At 44.7% G+C, this 9,815-nt stretch overlaps 1 protein-coding gene across 4 annotated transcripts in view; it reads right to left on the reverse strand.

Annotated features, from left to right (window-relative positions):
- Positions 1-7,590, reverse strand: part of ZIC4 (Zic family zinc finger 4) — a 20,620-nt gene extending 13,030 nt beyond the window's left edge. For 2 of the 4 annotated variants that reach the window (XM_039851593.1, XM_039851590.1), the window contains exons 1-2: positions 7,106-7,590; positions 3,366-3,450 (exon numbers count right to left, since the gene is read on the reverse strand). In XM_039851593.1, coding sequence (XP_039707527.1) covers positions 3,366-3,435 — 70 coding nt within the window. In that variant the 5' untranslated portion in view covers positions 3,436-3,450; positions 7,106-7,590. Of the gene's footprint in view, positions 1-3,365; positions 3,451-7,105 lie in introns of those variants that run through there. The other 2 variants (XM_039851591.1, XM_039851592.1) reach the window with 2 other exon arrangements.
- Positions 7,591-9,815: the final 2,225 nt, after the last annotated feature.

Consider the following 9,815-nt stretch of genomic DNA (forward strand, 5'->3'; position numbering starts at 1 on the left):
CAGGTCTTTCTGCTCCTCCAGCCGGAAGAGCTTAAGCAACTCTACCAAATAGATGCAAAGTTAGCATTAAAAAAAAAAAAAAAGTTGAAGGAGAGCATTTGACAGCTGAATCCCTTCTGTTCTGGAAACCAAGGGTTTTCACAACAATATTGAGCCTAGAAGTTCAGGATTTGTCTTTTTTCCTGGCTTCACCCTCTCCCACACTCACTTTCGGGTATTGTCCCACACTCATCCTCTGTCTATAGGCACTTCCTCTCTGATCTCCTGCCCTGTTTTCCTTTCCTCCAAGTCTAGTCAAGTTTGTCTCAGTGAGTGGTTTCAAGGCTCCCCAATGTGTCTATTGAGTGGTGTAGTTGGTGAACCCACAATGGGCTGGGAAAATAACAAAAACCAAAACCAAAATCCCAAATGTATGTGTGTTCTTCCCTGTGACCTCTTGCCCAGCTGTTTCTCTAAGCATCCTTCAACAGAGAACTTAATCAACTCCTGTAGCACTCAGGCCTAAGTGCAGGGTAGTCCAGCACTTATTAAATATTTTCTTTCCTACTAGAACCTATGGTATCTACAACCTACTTACTGTTCAGGATGTTTGTCAAACTCACCATCCATGTTGACTTCAATTAAAATTTGGATTTGCACAAAAATGGATATTTTTAATAAATAAATGTGTGTGTGTGTGTGTGTGTGTGTGTGTGTTTGTGTATACCCTACCTGTATCAAAAGCTTGAATAACAGTAATGAACAAGGGTATTCAAGTATTCAAGTTATTTTAGGCTGTGGACACTTTTGGAAGCCTAGTGAAGCCAGTGAATTCTAATAGTCCTGTGTTTGTTGCCCACACTCATAATAGAAGAAATTGATAACTTTCCATTGGAAGGAGGTGAAAATAAAGGTGTATTTTTTTTCTGTTCATTTGCAGACCCCCTGAATTCTAAGCATTAACTTTGTGGACTCTAGGAATACAAAGCAGAAACTAGTACACTAAATACTCTCTCTTACTAACTTTACCCTTGAAAAGCTTTGAACATGTGTATGGCTTTTTGTGCCAACAGCAAAAGTGCAGATACATCTGATTCAGCCAAATTCACTGACAGTTACCTGGCCCCATGGAGCTCCCTCCCAGATGCAGCTTTCTCTTGAAGAACTGAAAATATCTGGACCCATCCTAAGGTTGCCTGAGCCTCGCAAGTTCCTTGGAGCCACATGGTTCACACCTTGGTTGGCTAAACATAGTTAGAAGACCAGGCATTCTCCCACAGGGACATTTCCTCAGAGAGAGAGGTAGAGAGAAGAAAATCCATTTCACCCACTAAAATTGATAGACAGAAAACTTTGGACAATTACATAAGGGTCTTCAAGGCATATCTCTGAAATAAGCACCAAAGCAATATCCAGCTAACCGCAGAGGACAGGTGGGGGTGGGGGGTGGTACCAATGTCAGAGAGGCATATTTTAGATTTCAGAGTGATTCCTTTGAGTCTTCCAGTGCCCAGGTAGCAGGAAGTTTAAGTTTCATTGATTATTGATTGGACAGGTTGAGGAGTAGTGTCCCCTCAGTGGTGGTCAGAATTTTCTTTCAGAAATTTATTTTACCACATTTACCCACCGTACCAAGTGCTTAGCTGGAACATTTCATTCCTAACCATTCTGTGGTATATAGATAGCATTGTTGAGTTCACTTTCCTGCTTGATTTGCAGGGGGAAAAAAAGACACATTCTGCAGCCTAGAGATCTTCAACAGAGGTGAAGAAGCCATGGAGGCCTGTTTAGAGCAGGTTTTACCAATAGACTCTAAACATCCCTCCAGTGCCCAGAATTATGCCCTAAGCACCCTTGTTGGCCCCAGTCAGGTCAATTCAACAGCATAAACTAAACTGATTTTCTAACCTGTCTGTATAGAAATATGACATTTCGTGATCCTATCATTAGCAGAGCTCCTCACATCGCTAGCTTAAATGGTGGAATGTCTGACCTCTCTCCCTTGGAAAGGTAAATATTGAAGAAAATTTAAGATCCACAACTGGGCTATTTTGCCCGTTTGGATCTTTTAAATAATGCTAAGTAATGATTATCCATTACAGGTTATGCCCAAAGCAAGATCCTAGGAGTTGAGGGCTACTGCACAGAGCCTGGCCAAGCACTAGCTTCATTGCTTGGATCTTCTGCATCTAGATCAGCAGCCACCTGTTCAATATTTTACTTGTTTCTGACCAGGTTGCCACCCCAGACTAAGGCCAAATCTCTTCATAGGCTTTTCACAGAGAGGCTTCAGGATTCTAGAAGTGAAATGTTATCTTTATTCTTATGGGGAAAAAAAATTAAATAAGTTAAGCCCCAGAAGCCTTTCCTATGTCCAAGCACAAATTGTACAAAGAATATTTCTCTCCTCTGCTATGCAAGTTTGTACTTTTATCGTCATTAATGGAACTGAGTATGAAAGAAAATATACTTGGATAGAATTTAATTTTCAAGCAATGGTTCTGCAAAACATTTTTCAACAAAAGATTAAAAAACATGGCTAAAGGATCTTTTAGAACAGCACTGAAGAAAAAAAACAACTGAATTTACACAATAACCACACCTCTCTTGAGAATTCTGCCACCAAAGCATCCCAAAATAATAGAAGAGAGCTATTTCCTGAGTGGTCATTTAACTTTTGTTAAGAAGGTTATTTTTTCTACCAACACAGAAACACCTTGGAGGCAACCATCAGCTGGTGGTATAGTAGAAATGAGGAAAACTAGATGCCTGGAAGGGGAAACACCCTGCCCTAAATCATATGCTTATTCAAAATGGAATATTAAATTAAATTCTTCACAATGAAGGTATTCCTGACTGAGCAGCTGTCAGTCACTCCCCGTTCAGACACCACATTGTGGGAATGTCGTCGCCACCACATTGCAGAAGGCTGGTGTCTCTGGTAAAGATGATGCATATCATGTAAACCCCATCACCAAGATCAAAGTCTGCTCCTTTTATGAAAGCCAATATATGTCAAACCTCATTCCAATCAAATCATCTGGAAATGAATTCAAGATGAATATGTCATAGAATAATGTGACAGTGGAACTGCAGAAGGTCAAGGGTGGTTGTTTCAATGAGAGAGTCGTCAAATATTAATTCTAGAATGTCCAGATGAGTAGGCACTGACAGGGATTAATCGGCTGCTGGTAGGACCTTGTGTTGCTGATTTGTGTGTAAATGCATCAGACACCAAGGTGTTTTTCTAAGTTTCATTTGAACTCAAGAAACACCCCCAAAGTCACAGCCTAACATAAGCAAAAGAGAAAACATAACTTCCTATTAAAAAAACTAAAACGAAAAAACTTCAGCAAACCAACATTCAAAAGAATATTTTAACTTACTTGACTCTTTTAGGACATTTCGATAAAGCCGTAAACGTTTCCTCATCACCAAGGAAGTCTTGTATCTCATTTTCTGACTTTGAATCTGTTAGGGAATAAAAAAGGGACAGTCACTAGTTAAATAATTTGTACATATTTGTATGACAAGGTTGTGTGGCTTGAATGTATGAGCAAAAGAAGGCATTGGTCTGAAGAGTCTTTCAGTCTTTCTTTCGAATTTAGAAGTGAAAGAAAAGAACTCTGCTTGGAACTACCTATATTTATCACAAAACAATATATGCTTGATGATAAAAAATATTAAAATCATCATTTCTCAAATAGATTTTTATCTGAAACTTATTTGTTGATCTCCCTTGCAGGTAGAATTAAGCACTCTTTTAGTCAGTCAGAGTTCAAACACCACTAACTTCTAGAATTTGAATTTATTGTAAGAGAAATCCCCACTATTTTCTTTATTATTAATTGAGTTTAGTGAAATATAATGGAGGGCTGGAAGTCTTCTGGGTTGTTAGCAGATTAAAAAGGCGTTATAACTGTTGGAACTGAGAGGAAGGGATTTTATTTGCAGATTTGTAGATCCTGTTCTGCTCTGGTGGTGTGGAATCCCTCACATGGCTTCCTCCCCTCAGACCTATTTGAAAGCCATCACTAGTTGATTTTTCAAAGTCAATATAAAATTCACAAGACTTTGGAGGATAAAAAAGATATCATTTATATCATCTGGTCCTGGCTGTCACATTTCTTATTTTAGAAGGTCTGAAACAATTTGCCCTACCGTCCCTGCCCCCCCAAATTTGCATTCCTTATCAGATTCACTTTGTGGATAGAGCTGCCAAGCCTTTGGTCATCTCAAAGCCGGAAACCCACCCTGGGGACCTTTGCAACTGTCAGGCGAGGCTAAAGGCAGTGGAGCAGCCAAACAGGGGCGATCTGCCCAGCCCCAGCCCTCAATTTGGCCTAGAAAGACAAACATTCATTGAAAAGGTCTCAGGCTGGACAAACACAGTAAGCCCTCTGTCAATGAGGAAGTCTTCCTGTCTTGACACTCCAACCCACATAACAGCAGTTGTTTAACTTGTTGAACCACAGGGCAAATCCAAGTGGGGCTCTGCTATCTCAAAAGCTTTCTAGTTCTGTATGTTCAAAGATCTCTTTCTCTCTCCCTCAAACCCCATCCTGGGCTTAAACTAGCTTAGGTGTTTTTACTCTTCCTTCTACCTTCTTTTGTAGGTTTAAGCCTAAGGGGTGTATGGGTGGAGTAGACTCATCTTTTCCCAGAGGGCTTTATTTATTTTCAATTATTTCTAACCAAAATGCATCCATCCCCAAGAGTAATAAAATTCTTCCTGCACAAATCTGAATATGGATATAAAGGAGGTCCAACTTTGCATTCATACAACAGGGTAGCATGCTGGGCTTCCCCTGTTCTAAAATTTCCTCATGGCAGAATGTCTGGCACAGAAAAGTCCTGGTTGGTCAGAACTAATAGAATTTACTTTTTTGCTTCAGAGGAAAATGAGTACAAATTTCCCAGAAGAACTCTGTCCACCTACAGTGCTGCTCCAGCCCTCCCTTTAAGAGGCCTGGGTCACTTCCACCCCCATGTCCTGACAGTCTTTTGTGAATTACACACTCATGAGCATGCAAACAAGTGTTGCAGAGGCTGGACTTCAGGCATGCTACCGGAAACTTAAACTGCTCTCTGTAGCAGCTCCATCACCAGCCAGTACAGAGAAACAGGGTAAATATCTTCTTCTTTGGTTCAGATTCTGACCACGCTTAGTAAACTAGTCATCTCACTGAAGGAGGGGTAAAAGAACCAAGGAACAATCCCTTTGTCCCTGGACCTGAGATCCTCACCAATCCAAAGATTTAAAAGTCCTGAAAATGCATAGCTCGATTTTCCTCAAATGATCGCTTCTGACTTGTCTCCTTATACCAGCTCTGCCAGTGAATCACCAGTCAGGAGCACAATCTGGAGAATTATTGGAGTTTGCCTGCATTCCCACATCTGGAGAAGAAGAAAGGGTGCCAGCCAGTCCTAGTAATTGATCATGCTGAGGGAGAGCCAAGAAGGTACGCTGGTGGGTACATGCAAAAGGCACCATTTTTCTTTGGGGGAACATCCCGATTGCACGTTGTGGGTTCACCCCAGTCTGTGCAGGCCTGCTTAAGGTCAGAGGTCACCTGCAGCCTGCTTCCCAAGCTAACAGCTCTAGTCCCTAAGCCTTCAACGCGGCTCCACACTGGTTAATCCGCAGGCTCTAGGCAAAGGCATGCTTGCCTCTCCGCCACAGTTCAGCGAGGGTGCAGAACAGGGGCCCTGCGGACTGTCTGAGAGCTCTCAAATCAAAGCCAAAAAGGCTCCCCACTTATCCCCACAGGGCACCTCCCTGGTTCCCCTCCATCGGGCTCTCAAATACCAGGAAGTTGCGCTGCGAGGCTAGGTTGTGCGACGGCCTTTTCTCAGTCTTCTCTTCCCTAGAGGAAAGAGCCTGAGTTTCCCTAGTTCCGGCCTCCATATGCCCAGAGTAGAGTCTGCATTAGTGAGTCGCCTGAAGGATCAGCATAGATATTTAACCGTCCCTTTGAAACATCCCCCTCAATCTGCCATCGTCTAGATAGAGGAAGAAAAGGTGGTGCCTCCTCGTGGGTGGCTGTGCGGCCAATGGTGTCGGAAAGCAGGGAGACATATGACCTTGGAAACCCAAAGGGGGTTTTCCGAAGATGGTGGCAGCCAAAGTGCAGCCTTCCAGCACTCCCTCTCAATTCCTAAGACCTTGCTGGCTCCCAGCTGTCCCACGGACCATTCATCAACTCCAAACTTTCCAGTCAAGCCTTTGAGGCAGTCCTAGCTTTCTTTCACAGCTTGACTCTGTTCCCGCCTCTCTTGCTCCTAATTTCCAGGGTCCCTAGGTGTCTAGGGTAGTGCCCAGAATCCTGGGTGGCTACGGCCTGCTCCCCAGAGAGCTAATTGTAGCCCTCGATCGCACTCGAGAGAAAGAAAGCCAAGTCCGAAACCCACGGCGGCGGCGAGCAGAGAGCGGATCCCAGCGGTCTGCGTCCTGAGGCAGGACCAGGATGTGCGAGGGCGAGGAACCTAGCCCCGAGCCTGACTCAGCCAGCATCCGCCGTCAGGTTTGGGAGGAGTTCCATCAACTTGCTGCCGCCTAGGCTAACTTGGGTCCTTTGACCCTGGGGAGGAGAAGCCGAGTCTCTCCCTGCCATACTCGTGGGGGCAGAGCAAAGAAGCTGCCTGGAGGGACCCGGTCCTGGCGCGGGCCGGCTCTTTCCGCGCGAGGGAAGCTCAGGGCCACGACTCCCCTTCTTGTGCCCACGATGGGACAACCAGGAAATTTACTAGGTGGGGAGGTAGGTAGGGCGGGCGGGCAACATGCTGCTTTTGGTCCCCGTGCCACTGGGAACTCCATTCATTCCCCTTGTCACCCCTCCTCCTCCCGCTGTCTTTCCTGGGAAGAAGGAATGGACCCCTCCAGCGCTGCCCCTTCGGCGGAAAGGCCCCCTCCTCCCCTCAATGTCAGTGGGGTGGGGCTTATACCCACGATTGGGGGGCTAAAGAAGGAGGGGATTGGGGGAGAAAGTCTAGTTGGGCCTCTTTCCCCAGCGGGGTTTGGGTGCCAATAACCCTTCTCCCCCCGCGCCCCCCCATAAGATCGCTTGCTACCAAACTGCTGGGAGTACAGGTCCCTTCGGTCTGCCCCCTGGACTCACGCACTTACCCCTCTCCACCTGTTGCTGAGATCGCCTCATTTCTGCATATCACTTTGGGGTGGCTTAGGGGGGACCACAAACCCCTCTAAGCCTCTCTTTCGTGGTTCCAGCGAGGCGGTCATCCTTCATTTCTCCTTTTCCAGTTTTCAGGAAGCAGTTAGGGAATGTATGATGAAGCAGAAATGAGCCGTCAGGATGATATTTTAATGGCTTATATGTCACGTTGGTGCATGTGGCTTTGAACTGGAGCCGTTCGCGTTTCCTGCAGAGAGCGCCGCAAATCCCACTTGATAACTTCTACAATCCACAACTTTCCCCCCCTCCACCACCACCACATTGACTCTTATCCTGTGTATTTGGATGCGTTTCCTAAAAATACCCTCTTGTCAACGTCCCCCTTGGATTTTCCACGGACTGGAGAGGAGAAGACTGACTTTTCTTTTTTGAGCAATTATTTTCCCTCTCCCCCTCCCAATGGTTACCCTTCCCCCTCATGTCCCCTCCCTCGTTTTTTTGAAAGACAGGCGAGGTGGGTTCAATATTTGTTCTCTTTAGTGAGGGCAGTGCAGCCTCTAGAGAAAACTTCTTGCAGATAAGGTTTTTACAACTGCACTGGAGGGAGGAAACAGCCTCCCTTTGCAGGCAGCAGAAAACACTTTGTTCAAAAAAGATATATTGAGCCACTCAAAGTGTATAGTTATTTATTGCTGCTGCTGTTGTTGTTGTTGTTAAACCACTGCTCAAGTGCCAACCTTTTCCTTCCATTCCCAACCTTTGCGATTCTCAGTCTCTAAATTGGTGGGGAATGCTGGGCTGCTGCATTCAGACCTGTTGTTGGGGATAAAATATATTTTTTCTCAAATTTTTATTTTCCAGCACAAGTGCAAATACTCGGTCAGGTTTCTTCAGACACTGAGAAACCATCCCAAATATACAAGTGGAGTTTTGAGCAGGGATGGCCCAAGGGAAAGGGGAGCTCAGCTCACCAACCCCAAGTGAGAATCTAGCCGATGAAAAGATTAGAGAACCAGGAAAACGAGGAGCGGCCAACACCGCTCCTGCCTCCCCTGCCTTGCAGCTAAGGCGGGAAACTGGGCAAAACATATTCATTTTCATTTTCCTCCCTCCCGGGCGCTGGTGAGTTTCCTAACGGGGCGCTCCTGAAAGGATGAGCTGAGGTTTCTTTGTCTGAGAAAAGAGTTTAGGGCTCTGATTCAGCTGCAAATAAGCCAAATGAAGTTAGAAACAAAGGGCAAATTGAAGGATTCCGACTCTTGGCTTTTTGTGTTTTCCTTACTAGAAAATAATTAGACCTAATGAATATGCAGACGCTTGAGCCCAGACTGCAGGGTTTTAAACAGAGCTGCGGAGAAATGCAACCTTCTTCCCCCAATCCCGCCACCCCATCCTTGTGCATTTTTGAAATGCATAAATGTTATTCGCCTTAATTGATTGAGTCACAGGGATTTTTTTCCTGCTTTTAAGTGCCATACTCCTCTACCTTTCAACAATCATTTTAATATATGGTCAATGGCTCTTTGTGGATGGGACAAAAAGCAACTACGCACAGTTGTTGAATAGACTTTGCGCTGGGCAAAGACAGGTTAATCGAGGGCCGCATCACGAAAACAAGCGAGTGTTGTATGTTTGCACTGAATCCAAATGTCTGCATTTTCCTAACTAAATCAAAGGGAGTGTTATTTCTTTTTCTGCTCACTCATCTGAAGGTAAGTAAATTTTCTCTGGCGATCAAAAGCCTGGTCGGCAACAAAGACCGCGCCCGCTTTTTCCACCGTCCTGGTGTGGCGAGTTGCGGAATTTCAATAACTGTGACAAGGGTGACTGATTTGTGAACTAGAAAAGGTTTGAATGTCACAAAATTTACATTGGTTCTATCTACCGAGGATTTAAATACCAAAAAAGTATTCGAGGATTTCTAGGGAGCTTTGGACAGTCCCGAAAAACAATGGCACGTTGGGAAATTTACAGTTTTACCTGAATGAAGGGGCCCTGGTTGGGAACAGGAGTTCAGAAGGCGGGGGTTAGGGGAGCAGACGAAGGAGACTAGGGGAAAAGGGAGAAAAGAGAAGAATAACACAGGAGATGAAACACGAAAAATAGGCAACAATATTTCCAATCTGCCACTTAAAAAAACCCAAACTTCAATGACCAGGAAAGTTAAGAGCTCTCATCCACCTGTGCTTATTTGGAGGAGGGGAGGATCCAGAAAACCTGATGATTTGATAAAAATAAGAAAATCGAGGCAACCGGTTATCCTGAGAAATCACATTTCTTGTAAAAAGATAGTGAGTGTCCGTGTGCTCCCGAGATCTTAAATTATAAACAGGAGGGCGAAGAGGCAAGAGGGAAGCAAACTTCAAAAGGAGCAAATAACAAAAGCCTTCTTTGCTGCCATTGAAAGGGGGAGGGGGGAAGACGGGGAAAGAAAGAAAAGAAAAGTTGCTGAATCGGGACATTCTGGAAGTGCCTTAGCTGTGTTTACCAGTCCCATCCCCGCCTCCTGGTCCCGGAGACTCCCGAAGTCGCTAATCGCTCAGCTAAGAGCAGGTCTGAAGAAAGACAAGATAGAGAAAGAGAGGAAGAGAGATAAGCTAGATGATAGAGACAGAGTGGGAGAGGGAAAAGGATAAGGAAAGAGAAAATATTTATGACTGCGGAAAGAAAAAGGAATCGTGGCATTTTTTTTTTTTTTCCATG

This window comes from Pteropus medius, unplaced genomic scaffold (genome assembly GCF_902729225.1).
Source record: "Pteropus medius unplaced genomic scaffold, Ma_sr-lr_union100, whole genome shotgun sequence".
NCBI classification, from domain to species: domain Eukaryota; kingdom Metazoa; phylum Chordata; class Mammalia; order Chiroptera; family Pteropodidae; genus Pteropus; species Pteropus medius.